The sequence below is a fragment of the Amphiprion ocellaris genome, chromosome 13, assembly GCF_022539595.1.
Source record: "Amphiprion ocellaris isolate individual 3 ecotype Okinawa chromosome 13, ASM2253959v1, whole genome shotgun sequence".
Lineage (NCBI taxonomy): Eukaryota > Metazoa > Chordata > Actinopteri > Pomacentridae > Amphiprion > Amphiprion ocellaris.
Window position 1 is genome coordinate 7,819,216 of NC_072778.1, and position 14,841 is coordinate 7,834,056.

The 14,841-nt window shown below is 40.8% G+C and overlaps 1 protein-coding gene across 8 annotated transcripts in view; it reads right to left on the bottom strand.

Annotated features, from left to right (window-relative positions):
* Nucleotides 1–836: 836 nt before the first annotated feature.
* The window catches only part of ldb2a (LIM domain binding 2a), a 130,056-nt gene continuing 116,051 nt past the window's right edge, over nt 837–14,841 (bottom strand). For 2 of the 8 annotated variants that reach the window (XM_055016700.1, XM_055016695.1), the window contains exons 6-9: nt 13,235–13,358; nt 11,204–11,257; nt 10,231–10,382; nt 837–2,785 (exon numbers count right to left, since the gene is read on the bottom strand). In XM_055016700.1, coding sequence (XP_054872675.1) covers nt 2,555–2,785; nt 10,231–10,382; nt 11,204–11,257; nt 13,235–13,358 — 561 coding nt within the window. In that variant the 3' untranslated portion in view covers nt 837–2,554. Of the gene's footprint in view, nt 2,786–10,230; nt 10,383–11,201; nt 11,258–13,234; nt 13,359–14,841 lie in introns of all 8 variants that reach the window. The other 6 variants (XM_055016697.1, XM_023268620.3, XM_023268535.3 and 3 more) reach the window with 6 other exon arrangements.

A 14,841-nucleotide genomic window follows, 5' to 3' on the forward strand; every position in this document is an offset into this window, starting at 1 on the left:
TGTTTATTTTATTTACAATTTAGGTTTGATTTTTTTTTTTTTTTGTGCGCAGTGCAGATTTTCTGTGCGCAGAGACCGTGTCAGCAGTGCACAATTGCGCACGCGCACAGCTTAGAGGGAACAGTGCTCATAGGTACATGGGAGAAAGTGCACGAACCTTTAGGGTTTTAATCAAATGTGCACGTATGAGGCCTATAAATTTAAATTGACCCTTCTGGTGATTTGTCTTTGAATATCGGGGCATGTCTATGATCACAAGTGAACCTTCATATTTTAAATTATGCGGCGTGGCGTGCCTTCTGAGGGTTCCTCGGGTGTAAAAATTCACCTCATCTCAGCTTCTTCTGCAGTAGATTTCTCAATGCGTGCTCATTAAATGTCATCAGAAAACGGCAGCTGTAGAAGACATGTTTACGGTAGACGGCCGAGTCATTTCATGCTATTAGACCCTATTATGGACACGGGGAATGTGATGAAACATAACTTTCTCTGGCTAGTTATCAACAAGAAATGAGAAAAATAGAAGAGAATATAATGATTACAGCCCAGACATATAGTTTCCTACCACGTAAGAAAGATTATGTGAGTCACAAAATGTAGCTGGGACTTTTCCTGACATTTGCTCAACAAAACGCCCCCAAATTATTTTGTCTCGTCCGGCGTGGGTGAAAAGTTCTTACCTTCATCTGAGATTGTGCAATATGATAGAGAGCCACTAAAGGGAGCTGAGGGAGAGATATTTCTTTACTTTTTAATCGCAACTGTTCAGAGTTAAGAGGTCAAAGTAAAAGACAGCTACACACACAAGCGATGCATGTAACCAAACCAAACATAGCTCTTTGTAAGCACGGTTTTATTGGCACACATAATGGTAAAGCATACATACCAGACATCAGATATGACACTGAACACCTCTGCTATATAATGTACAAATGGTGTCTAATAATACTAGGCTCAAACATATTTAGAAATGTGTTAGCTTCCTTACAAATGCACAAATAAATACCCATAAGATCCAATTGTATAAAGACATCCTTCATTGTCTTCTTGCCCATTTTCAAACAAAATTCCAACAAAAGAGATAAGGGATATACTGTAGTATCAATTCAATTAAAGATTAAAGAACAATTGTGAACACAAACACAGGGATCTCGAAGCATTTCTGTGGGGTGGATGGGATTTCTTTTTAAATGTAAAATTGTTTTCTTCCTACAGATAAGACCATGTGACTGTGTTGGCTGTTTATTACCTTTGTGGCTTTGGTTCTGCACTAGCTAGAGAGGACGGGGAACATTTAGAGTTTGGTTCTGACAGAGGCAAACCAGCGTCCATCCAAACCACCCTACAGAAATCTGAACCTCCTGTACAAAACAAAACAGCTGCCATATCCAAACTGCTTTCAGTGGCTGATTTACAGTGGACAAAATAGATTCCACCTCTATTTACAGAGCTACAAACCTTGTAACAGTGTTCCCAAACTGATGAACTCAAAAAGGAAAATCCGACTGATGTGTTTTAAAAAGCACATATATCAAACAAAATAAAAATTCTATAAAACCATGCAGGAAAAGGCTTTAGTATCAGTTTGGGAGTAGGTCGTTAAAGGGAAAAAATGTCAAATTTTTCAGGAAGAAAAAAAAAATCAACATTAATGCATCAACGCGTGTCGGCAAAGTTCACATACTGATCGGCAAAATTACAACGTGATTGCAAAGGATTCTGAGAGAAGCAAAATACCAATAGACTACGAACACAATCAAACTGGTTTGCATGAAATCACAATCTGTGACGACCGCAGTAATGTGGAAAAACAATCACGACTTTCCCTCGTTTGAAAGGAGTCCATAGCGGTAGAGAACTTTTATTTCCTCTTAATTGGAAAAGGAAATAAACAGCAACAGCAGAAACAAACCAACAGCTGACTGAATTTCCAATAAAAATGCAATTGCCTCAAACAATGTTTCATTTGTCTCCAATGTGGTTAGATGCTTCCATTGGCTCTGTTAGCTGTTAAAAAACACCTTCCCTTCTCGAGCTTGCTATTTTTTGAGACATTTTGCTTGTTGTTTTTACTCTTCTTCTTTCCTCCCCACTGTCTACTGTCAGCGTGATGACTTGTGACCCGCAGGTCAACCAATCACAGCTGTGGTATTCCACCAGACGAGAGGTTTGTATCAGAGGGTCCAAGGAGGAGAATTTGATCTGCGATTTTCCATTGCATTCTTGAGAGAAAAAAAAAATGCCCGCGCCTTGCTATTTTTACATTACAGCTGCATACGACTTGTATGCATTTCTTGTCTGCGGATATTGCTGTGCAATGCTGCCAGTTCTCAGTGTTCTCCTAGATGTTACAGTGATTCAGAGAAGAAGAAAATATCCATATTTTGGCTGGACATGCCGGTGGTGAGTTTGCAGACAGAGAGGGAGGAGGGGGGCTCTGATTCAGTACGATGTTATGAGGCGTAGAAGCAGTGCCCTCTGGGAAAGGGGAGAGGTTAAAAAGTCCAGTCCACTTGGAGACAAGGATCTGCTGTTTTCCTCTTCTTCTTTTGTTTTACTGTGAGGGTTGGGGCGCCGTGCTCTCGGGCTTGCTGTCCTGGGCGGCGGGGGGTTTGCTGCTCCAGGGGGCGTTGTTGCCCAAAGCCGGGGAGCTGTTGAAGTCGTCCTCGTCGTCCAGGCCGTTAGTGGCATCGTACTGAGTGTTCTCCAGACGAGTGATCAGACGCTCATCCTCGTCCCCGAACTCGCCGCCCATCAGGGTCGGCTCGCCCACGACCATCACGTCCTGAGAGACAGAAAGAAGGAGGCAGAAAACTTTTACATACTGAAAACAACAAAAAACACACAAATGCTCTCATTCCTAGCAGCATATCTTTAAATAGGTGATATAGGTCATATTCAAACTATCCTCACAGTTGTGTTACTGGATCACATTTCTCATGAAGTTTAAATGTTGGCATTAACATACCATAGGAAAGAGAACAGTGCTGTCTTTGACTCAGCCACCTTCAATCTTTACTTAACATTAGGGATGTCCAATATTGGCTTTTTTGCCAATAACCGATATGCCGATATTGTCCAACTCTCAATTTCTGATTCCGATATCAACCGATACCGATACAGATACATGTGGGCTATTTAACTAATTTTAGGTAACATCACATATCTCCTGTCATGGAATTAACACATCATGCCTAATTTTATTGTGATGCCCCATTGGATGCATTCTCAAATGCAACAAGGCTTTCCAAATGTAAACATTGTCTGTGCAAAATCAGAAAACTACTTCAACTTAAGTTATGGAAAAAATGCCATATTTATGCCATATTTTTTTTCTTTTTAATTGTCTCAAACAACAGGTCGCACCCCCCTCCCTCCCTCCCTCCCTCCATGAGTCCGGTAAATGCCGGTGAAATCCAGGCATTATTTTATTGGTTTTCATTATCGGCAAAAAAACCCAATAACGATATTGACCGATATTACATTTTTATGCCAATATTGGCCAATAATATCGGTGGGCCAATATTATCAGACATCCATACTTTAAACAGTGAAGTTTTCAATGTATTTGTCACAGAAGTGAAACATGCAAGCACTGTCAACAATTGTTCGTTGTGTAAATATGCTTGGTCATAGTAAATCATAGGATTCATTGGGTTTTATCTATCTATCTATCTATCTATCTATCTATCTATCTATCTATCTATCTATCTATCTATCTATCTATCTATCTATCTATCTATCTATCTATCTATCTATCTATCTATCTATCTATCTATCTATCTATCACATATTGTCCTCTGTGCTTTTTATACGAACTCCCCAATTTGCTAATTTTACCAGTTTACATTCTTTCAAGTAGGCTCTAACTAGTTTTGAAATCTGGTACACAAATATAATTAATTATTACACAGGCAACCGTGAAATGTTTTCGGTTTTGTACAGGACCGGCCGTATTTAGCCTCGGGGTGATTCAAAATTAATATGCTAAAGTGAGTGAGAAATCACCAGAGAGGAAATTAATGCATATCTGTTTCATCTAATTCTCAGACCAAAGCACCATCTGAATATCAAGTGAACACAGATCCGCCCAAAAGACCTTAAAATAACATTTGCATCGCTTCAAATAAATGATTATGTATGTTGTCCGTTTCCCTTAACAAGAATTTAATAAACCACCTTTTAAAAACCGAGGCGTAGAAACAGCACAAGGTCATAAAGAAAAACATTTACAGAGATTTCTTGAGTCTTTAATATGTTTCCCATTTGAAGCAGGGGTACCCGGTGAGGTTTTCCTCCTTCAACACGGACCCCTACTTGCACTGATATGACAGTATATATGTATGTTCAGGGCAAACGCCGGTGTATCCAGTGAACCCATCCATATGGTCGACCCCTCTCCAAGCACCCTGTGCAAATGAAACCTTCCCATACAGAAAGCAGATTCCCCAGAGGACTATACCCGCCCCAATCAATACTCATCATGTAGGACATATTTCAAAGAGATGGCCCTCTCACAGCGGGTCATGGAAGGGAAGAAGAGAGATTTATCCATTATCCACTGATATCTGTGACTCGTGTGATGTGAAAGAAATCCTGATGGAAAGGGATGCCCCGTCTGTGTGCTCGTGTTTTGTCATGATGCTAAATTCCTCTGCGCTCTGCTGACAAATACTCACCGGCGGGTAATTTCTGAATTCAAATACTGATCAATAACTTCTGAATCGTGACTATATTTATTTGTGTCTGAATCGTGACTATATTTATTTGTGTGTCTTTGTATCTGAGGTTGGCTCAGCATCTCCCTGCTGGCGAGCCCCAACGCCTCCCATCGTAACCTGGGAAGAAGCTGTACAGTTAAATGGAGCGCATGCTTCACTGGCCATGTGTGTCAACGCTGCCTCGGCTCGGGAGATCTCGCTCTCCTCAGCCATCTCCTCTGCAACGCGCACACAAAGAGCGGACAAACATGCACACACGCTGGCACACAAACCCAGATAAGCGTACTGTACAATCACACCTTAGCACATAATCACACACCTGAACGCCAACACACACAAAGGCACTTGAATGCAGATTAACCCTGTGTGTGCCGCACACAACAAACACGAGCCTCGACGCCACCGAAGCCGTACACAAAATCACACCGAGATAAACACACAGGCGCAGAACAAACACTTGATCGCACCCAACAAGCGTTGATGTAAACATACAAACAAACTAGACAACTTCGCACACTCCAAACCCAGCACCCAAAACACACACGCTTTGATGGAAAGCACCAATGAGGAGAGGCAGTTTATTTATCCAAGCCATCCCCAAAGCCCCCCTAGCGACCACTTCTACACCCCACTATGCCTTAATCAGGCTAATTAATTTAGGTGAGCTTTTCAACTAAATGACAATATCCACACTGATTTGTCAATTTGCATAGCTAATTAAGTCATTAGCTAAAAACGTGCTGATTGCCAACAAGCCTTGCATTCACCATCTGTTCCTGTGAGGAGGCCTGTCAACCTACCTCTGGCCAATTTTGGGCACCCCCCTCCCTGCCGCGCAAAATCCCACCGATGATAACAGCTGGTGGCTAGTCTGAGACTGGGGAGTGCTAATTGTGAGCTAATTAATACTGTCTACTTGTCTACTCATCTCGTTAAGAGTTAGCTTTCGCACTAGCTACGCAGAAAGGCTTTGAATGGGCCGGTTGCAGCGACGAACGCCTCCCCGCTCCCTTCATTCACTGAGCAGTGTCATTAGCATATTTTTACAGAGATTAGCAGTGAGGAGCGTGGAGGACATGTTTGCTCCTCAGGCCTCCAAAACAACAAGTGGGAATTTGGCGGAATTGGGGTGACAACAAGCAGACAGGAGGACGTAATTGTCCCTTAAAGCAGCAAAAGAAAAAGCTGAAAATTAGCTGTGAACCGGCCCTCCATCCCTTCAGTCTTCAAATTTAGCTGACAGGTGCCACAGTTTTAATATTGTCTTCTGTGTTTGTTTTTTTTTTTTTTTTGTTCTCCTCACAATTACAACACAGAAAACTGTTAAAGGGTGATTCTTATTGTGAACAAAGCTCATGAAAAGACCACAACCTACAATCTACATTTCAAGCTCATTCCTTCCAACTAAAAATATAAATACTTTAAAAAGGTCACAAATTCACAGTTTGGAAGTAATTACAGAAACAGCTAGGCAGTGTTGTTTATACCCAAAGTTACTCAAACAGGAGTAAATACTGCATTGGTTGGAGGTTACTTTTTTATATTTTATGCCCCAATGCATATTGAGAGCTGCGTTTATTGCTTCAATGCTTGTCAGAGGCTCTATTTATTGTTGGTTTTAGTATTTTCATGTGCTTTAACAGGATTCAAAATACAGAATATAATAAACTAGTCCAAATTACTGGACTAGTTTAACAACGTGGCTGATTACATATAGGTGAGGGAAGTATGAAACATATATAAGAATTATATTTGTGCCTATAAATAATGAAATAAGGCTGTTTGAGTTGCTTAAAATAAATCTAGGCCAGACTGACTCATGAGCACACATATTGTTTGTGTGCCGTTTGACTCCATGTTATTACGTTAGTGCAGAACGTCGTGAATGTAATTCTCATATTGTGTTTAGTGTGAGATCCACTGCTTATGTACAGTTTATGGAAAGTCGGCTAAGAGTTCACTCGACAATATGTCTTGTGCTCGCTTCATATGTTACACTCTTACAGAGAGAAATAACTGGGAATTGCTGCTAGAGGCCTGCTGGGAGAAATAAATAAATAAATAAATTTAAAAACGCAACACGTTCCACAGTCGGACCACTAGAGGTCAGTGTTGCTCATTCTATGGACGCCCCACCACCACCACCACCACCTTCCTTCCCCCCCACCCGAGCCTCCTCTCCTCCAGCCGCCGGTAGACCCCCCCCTTCCCCTTGCGAGGGTCCACTCCTTATTGTTATTGGGCTCACGTAGGCTTGTGTTCAGCCACAAACGAACAACTTCTCAGACAAAGACAGCAGGCGCGCAACATATGTAACCAGCATGTTACCAGCCACGCTGCCAGTCTTTAAGAGGCGTGTGAATGCACGACATGAGTGGTACGGCTGCTGTGTGCGTGTGTGTTAATGTGTGTGTGGGTGGGTGGGAAGGTGGTGGTGGTGAGGAGGAGAGGGGTGGAGGGGGGGCAGTGATGGAGTAGAGAGTGTGCATGTGAAGGAGGAAGGGGCTGGGGGTGGAGGGTGTATACAGATATCGGTGATAATGAGAGCTGGCACAGAGCCACGCTGGCTTTCTAGAGAGAAAACAATTTGCGCGTGCTGTGTGTGTGTGTGTGTGTGTGTGTGTGTGTGTGTGTGTGTGTGTATGAGATGTGCATTATGTATGTGTGAGACGGAGGTAAAAGACGAGAGCAACAAATCTCAAAATATGACGAGACAGCAAACCACAGGACAGAATATGGAGAGTCAGTACAGTATGTGCGTTCAGGTGACCCAGAGTGTGGTCCTTATTCAAGAGTAGAATTGGAAAAACAAGAAAACCAGCAGAAGAACAACCCCGATGTGATGTGATATTAGAGAAACAGTTTACCTGGTTGTAAGTTCTTCAACCGAATGTTACCTAGAGTTTGTACAAGTTCTACAATGCCTCTGTGTTCAACCCGGTAGCCTGGAAATTACTTACATATATGTGAAAAAGATACACTGACAATGCCTTTCACTGGCTTTTATGCCAATATCCAAACCTCACATATCACACCCTCTCATATAGTTAAAAAACTTTTTGTGTGGCCACCAATACTTGGTTAAAGTTAGAGAAAGATCATTATTTTAACCAATTATGACAAAAAAACTCAAAAGTGATTCAAGCCCCAAACACAGCAAGTTTAATTTATTAGAATTTAACTGAACCCACAATCTTTTTCTACCAGTAACCAAAGTGCTTTTCAATCTGACCACAGGCGTTCTGCAGAGTCCTGCACTTCATACACCCACCAGTCTGTGTGCAGTCCATACAGGCAGCGCTTCCTACATCACAAAAGACATTCCCAGGGAGAATCACCAAGGATTATGTCTTCTTTGGAAACAAATTAGTAGTATATAAACATAATTTCCGGGAGCCTGGGATGCTATACTGCATCTACTGCATTGAAAGGCATTAGCACCCTTAAATTTCCCATTAAACTGAATTAGTCCCGCGTACAAGATAGAAACGCATTAATGCCAACCAGCGACACTTTAACGTCGACATATTCCTTTTTACGTTTGGTACCAGCGCACTTTTAGCTGTGCGGAAATGATCTGTGTTCTAAAACAGTGGAGTGCTGCACCGGCGCGGCTACGCAACAGTAAATTGGATGCAGTAGTGTAACTCTAATACGGTATGTGTATAATGAGCAGTGTATGGTAAAAAAAAAGTAGAGCCTCTGCAGACAGCACAGGCACAGCGGCATCGAATTCTCAAGGGGGGTGCCAGGCATGTGGTGAAATACTCAGCTGTTTAAGAGGCTGTTTAACCTCTAACTGTGTCAAGTGGCCTTTTATGGAGACATAGCCAAATCAGACAGTTATACCCTGAAACATAATGATAAGAGTCACAAGGCATGATATTTTTAAAACTTAAACTTAGCAATGCTGCTTTTCTCAGAAACAGAATTTGATTATTTGTTATTATTGTCATTGTTATAGTTATTCACAGCACTTAAACTGTGATGGAATTTCCAAATTTAAAGGTTATTGTGTGGTGATTTGGGACTTTTTCAACACAACACATTACGACATTAATGCATAAAAATATTCCACTTGCAAGAATAAATAAATTTCAGATACATACACAAAGACAGGCAGGGATAAGTGTATATTTCCACCAGAATAATGCAGTGTTAAACCAATTTATATGCTTTTTTTTTTTTTAGAAGATGCTGACGGCTGAGTACAAAAATATCTACATGAGCTTTCAAAAATCCATCAGCCAATAAATAATTTTGACCTACCTGACCACAATGTAATCACACTAATGTTGCTGGCTGTCATTCTCTTATTACAGATATCAGTAGACAGTCACACGTGCAATATATGCACTGTAGGTTGCATTTTAATTTTTTTTCCCCATTTTGGTAAGTTGAAGATTAAATATTTCTGGTGTTTTCACTGTCTATCAATGTAATTTACAGCTGCTGCTCAGGCTTTTAGTATCTTTCCGGTCCCACTAGTGTGACATTTCAGTTTACTCTTCAGCTGCTTTTCTGCTTAAAATGGTGCAAAAGTGATGAAGTCAAGAGTAAAACAATGTATGTTGGCTGATATATCATATAGTATGTTTTCATGCACAAAATGGATATCGATAGAAAATCCCACATCAGACGGACTCATAAATCTAGTTCAGGGATTCAGACAAGCAACCTCACAATCATTGTCTTTAACTGACCAAATGGTTGCAACAGAAGATCCTAAATGAACATGGAAGGTCTGAAGTTTTAACTTGATTTATTTGTTTATATCAGAGATGCTCTTTCACAGCAGCACTCTGCCTTACATTTGAGTACAAGTGCAGTTTGCCATCACTCCTCTGGGCAGTTGTGAGTTCAGTGCCTTGCTCAAGGGCATTTAAAGAGTGGTGGCTGAGAGAGCAGAGTGTCATTTTCCACGCCCACATTTTCCCATCTGGTCATAAGATTCAAACCTTTTTTCTTTTCTTGTTTTTTATAACCTCAAGCCTACGGCCACTCGGTTGAGCAACAGGGTCTGTTTCAACATAAATATTCTGAGAAGTTTATTCTGAGAATCACTAGGTGGAAATTAAGGCCGCAGCTACACCAGTTAGTCACGTGATACAACCTGCAGCAAAGCAGCAGGGGAGCACTTTCGTTCACCTTCTTTACTTGTTATTTATAAATCGAGCTGTTCTTGTGCTGTCTTCAGCTTTGATGATTTTAATGTCGTTTGTGTCACTCTTTATGATATTTGATGTATTTTCTCTTTGTCTTTCGGGGCGTGATGTTTTCATACAAGTCCCTCAGGGTTTCTTTGTCTCACTACACAGCTTTGAGTTTCTTTTCTACCCTCTCCTCCTGGAGTTTTTTTTTTCTTTCTCTCATTTGTGCAAATAAATTAAACCTAATAGCTGCAATACCATTAGGAATTTCCCATGTCTGCATGTAACCCTGAAATCATGCATGTGTAGATATAGAAAGCAATAAAAGAGGAGGCAAACCGAGTGGGGCTGATGCTTACAGGTACCTGACTGGAGAGGCTGAAGTTGGTGGCGGGGCTGCGCTTCTTGCTGGCGGTGGTGCCCACGCTGCTGTTGGCGCTGCTGGCTGAGTTCTTCCGTTTCCTCCTCTTCGTGGTTGTCTGTCGGGCGGGCTCAGCTTTGGCGCGACCAGCAAAGACAAACAGAGGCAATGCCAAGAACATAATGCATACAGACGGAGACAAGGTGTAGGAGTGTGTGCAGTGTGAACGTGTGTGTGAGGTCATACAGTCGATGTTCTGACAGGCAAAATCACACGTAGAGACAGAAAGACATGCGCACAAAATTGTTCAAAAGGCCTGTGTACATGCTTGCATGCAGTAAGAGGACACACACATACACAAGCACACATACACAAAGACGTGTTAGACAGATAAGAACCGCTATTCTACAATGATCCATGCTTTGTTTTCTTCAGAGGTGAAACCACACGAGCGTTAACATCTCCCAAGACATGCACTAGTAAGAAAGAACCCCTGTTTCATTTGCATAAATGCTCAACAATGGACCCCGATGCTCAACGTAATGTAAATCTTAATGATTTCAGCGCAGCAGCGATTGTGGTGTTCCTCAATAGCATGAACCAGATTAAAACGGCTCTGCTGAGGCAGAAAGCACATCTGTGTTTGTCTTACTGAATCTGCCTTTATACTGTATTCGCTCTAACACATTTGCTTAATTCCTGTAGACTTGATTTGCTAAGCATGGGTACATTAGGTTTTAATCATCATGTTTTAGCCAAATCTTTACCAGAGGTGTGTCTTTACATAAGACAGACTGTATCTAACCTGTATTTGTTACTTATTGCAGGTATTAGGACTACTTTATCAACATGCAGTTGAGCATCCATGAAAAAATTGCACACAAAAATGTATTTCAGTGCATTCCGGCGAACACTAGAATGCTGCTTTCTTGTAAGACTACAGGCAAATGACAGTGTAAGAGAGAAGATACCTTTTTTGTGATTTGTGGGAAATATTTCCGTTTTGAAGTTCTGTGGGTGTCCAGCTGAAACCGGAGCCAAAATCAGTTTTATTTTACTCAGGTGGTAAAATGATTTCTTAAACAATTTAAGACAGAAGGAGACCAGAGACAACAACAGAGAAAAGTGAGAGAAATAACGGAACATTCAATGCTTTACAAAGGCTACTTAACACTACTGAGTAACTTGGGCTTAGATGAAAGACATTCTTCCACTTATGAGCTATACATGATTCCTGAAGGTACAATTAAATCACAAGTGAAGTCATTATTAATAAAAAGATATAAAGTACTGACACAGGTTAAATAGAGATCTTAGGGTTTCTAGTATTTACAAAATAATTTATGTCGTGCATAATTTATGAAGACAAGATTTTGCAAATCCTGCCAACATTTGTTAGAAAACATTATTCCTTTTAATCTCAAGAGAGACAAGAAAACCCTGCTGTGATCTTTAAACAGATGTCTGAAAATGAAATACATTTTTCGAGGTTCTTACTAATCACACCAAGGGAGATGCTTTCATATTCAGTTATAACAACCAGCGACTCATGATACAAGCAAAAAGTGAAACTATAAATCAAAACAATAAGGGGAATTTTTATCAGTATCTCTTCTCTTTTGATTCCTGACTTTGACAGACGTGTGTGCAAAAGAAAAGCGAGCCTATTGTCAGAGACAATCATTTCTGTTATCCGACTGGTTTCCTCCGATGCTGAACCGGTGACGCACTAAAATCACTTCCATTTCCACCAAAAGAACTTATCAGAGCATAAATGTGCCTGTGGCTTCCTTCCTGGCTAAATCCCAACCAGTTTCCAAGCTGGAGAAGAATTGCAGGAAAAGGGGAACAACACGCCACCAATAAGGAAAACCCCAATTCCAGCTAAACTGCAAAGATCAGGCTGCAACCGTCATGTCAAAATATAGATTGATGACATGAAATGAGCTTTTTTAAATGACAAAACACACTGAGGATCACTGACTAGAAGTAAGAATCAGTGGTTCTCTGCATTAAATATGTCACACATATCCCTATATAGTATACGATGAAACTATATCACCCATTGAGGATTGTATAAAAAGCTGCGGTCTTTCTCCATGAACGCTATTAACCATCAATACAGGAGTCTTTTTTTTTCCCAAAGACTTTATATTCATAAAATGCTCTCTATGTTTTTTCTTTCCCTGTTTTTTCCTTTCTTTGAAGAACGTCGTCGACGCTGGGGAGCCGCTGGCCGGGGAGCTGGATCTACTAGTTTGATTACACCCGGCACTCTTAATTAAAGTTACACAGGTCTGAGTCAAAGGCTTTTTGACTGGTGTTGGTTTTTAAAGACATCTCGTCACGCCTCGCTAAGCATTGCTGTAATTTGCAGCCACTCTGATGTGTCCAAAAAAACTCGGCTTACTCTTTCTCTCCAGCTTAAGACCACACAGCCGATTTAAGCCTGGTACTTTTCAGAAACCAACCCACAAACATCAATCATGGAAAGCTGAGAGGCCCGTTAAGATTGGCAAGGTTGAGATTCAAGAGGCAACCCTGAATTCTGATTAATTTCACATACCTGACAGGCAAAACATATTTAAGGGATTAAGACATATAATGGCAAATTTGCGAGCATAAATGATGCAATGAAAACACATTCTGAGTGAAAATATTCATGTTCCCACACAGTGAGTGATGGGATGGAATTAAAAGCTGTTTTAAAGGAAAAGGAGAAACTTAAAAGCTCAGTAGAGGAAACGTTTAACTCTTACTATTGGATTGGTAGCACTTCAGAAAAGTATTTTAGTATTTCTGTAGTCACTGTCCAAAATGTATTTGATGTTATTTGGGACGTAAACTAAAAGTTTTCATTATTATTATTATAACCTGTTTAAACAGAGGATTTATCTGGAGCTATCTGCTAAGTTCTTCTTCTTTTATCGTCTTCCAGATTTGTGGGAATTCTAGATTTCACTGCAAAACATTATCCAGATGTGTGCTTTGTGGGTAGTTACCTGGTGGGGCTACCATTCTCTGCCATTTTTGGAATAGGCATGTCTTGAGACAGTCCCGCGGGCTGAGGTTGTAAGTCTTGTGCCTTGACATGAGCTCCTGCATGGGCTCCAGGATGACACACAACTGCAGACACAACAGGACAAATCACATGTTCAGTTAAAGCTGATTAACTGATGAGAGAACGCAGTTACTCTTGTCAAAGTAACATCCATAAAAATGCTAAGTTTTTTGCTCAGTTAATCAGGCGCAGACTGACTTTGAGTGATTAATTAGGCAGTAAATCGAGTTTTTACAGACACCATTAATAAAATATCTTTAAAAAACAGATTTATTGTCACAAAGTATAAGAAGACAGACAGAGACAGAAAGATGGGCAGGTTCGTGCATTTTAATATGAGCAGACGTTGTTGCTGTTTACACCTAACAGAAAAATGTGTACATGTTCATGCACACATAGTCGGCTGCACACATTTCTTTGGTTATTCTCTGTTTCTCATGTTCCCACACTGCGCTCCAACAATATTCTCCTTTTAAAGACCTTAAGTACAATATTCAGTCTGAAGAAAACTGTAAATCTCTGGTGATCTGCAGTGAGAGGAACCAGGGGTCAGCCTGTCATCTTAAATACATCAGGATTAGCTTATCCAGATAACATCTGGATAACATTACCAGCTGGTCATCCCGCCTTCTCCGGCACCAGTAACCATCCAGATGCTTGCTGGTGGAGCTGGAGAGGAGTCACTGGCCAGCCATAGGCCTGGCCACATAAAACCAATCACAGGGCAGCGCTGGGATCAAACTCCAGGCAGCCTGCCCACTTTATATCCTCTAACTGGATAAAACTGTTCTGTTTTCCTGCCTGACTTTTCCCTGTGGTGGAAAATTTGACCATTAAATTTCCAATAATGTCCTGTTTTGTAACAATTAAAATTATTGTTTTTAGAGCAAACTCAGACTCAACTATAAAGAAGGAACATGGTTACAATGTACATCATCTGCTTTTTGCTTGCCATTCCTCCTCCTCACTTTATGATTCCTCTACATTCAACTTAAAAATAAAAATAAAACATCTCTAAGTAAACTACTTGCTGCTTGCACAGTCTTGACAGTCATCACTTGTAGAGAAGCAGCATTACTGTTAGTTCATATAGCTTTAAACAACTTACATCTAAAACAGGAAGTAGTTGCAAAATATCTTTAAGGGTGGATGTACGTAGCAAGCATCCGACTCCATCACTAAGCTTCAATTCGTAAGTCTACCAACGAACGAAGTAGCTCATGGATCATCGCAAAGTACAAAATCTGACAATTCTCTCTGTTTTTACAGTTTCTGGCTCTGCTAAGTGGTATAATTTAGGCTATTTGGGTTTTCAGAAAACCCCTCCAAAACCTGCCTAAACATATGCCTGTATCTAACCAGAACCACCACATGGCTTGTGACACAGAACCTTAAACGCGAACAGCGGCGCCCTGCATTAGTCTAACATTTTGTAGCCACGTCCATCCACAGGTGGGGCGGTACAATGTCCCGCTGCTTCCTCTGTTTCTACCTCCTATGGCTACTAGATGGTTTTGTCACTTCAACGCAAGCATATTTTGTTACTGG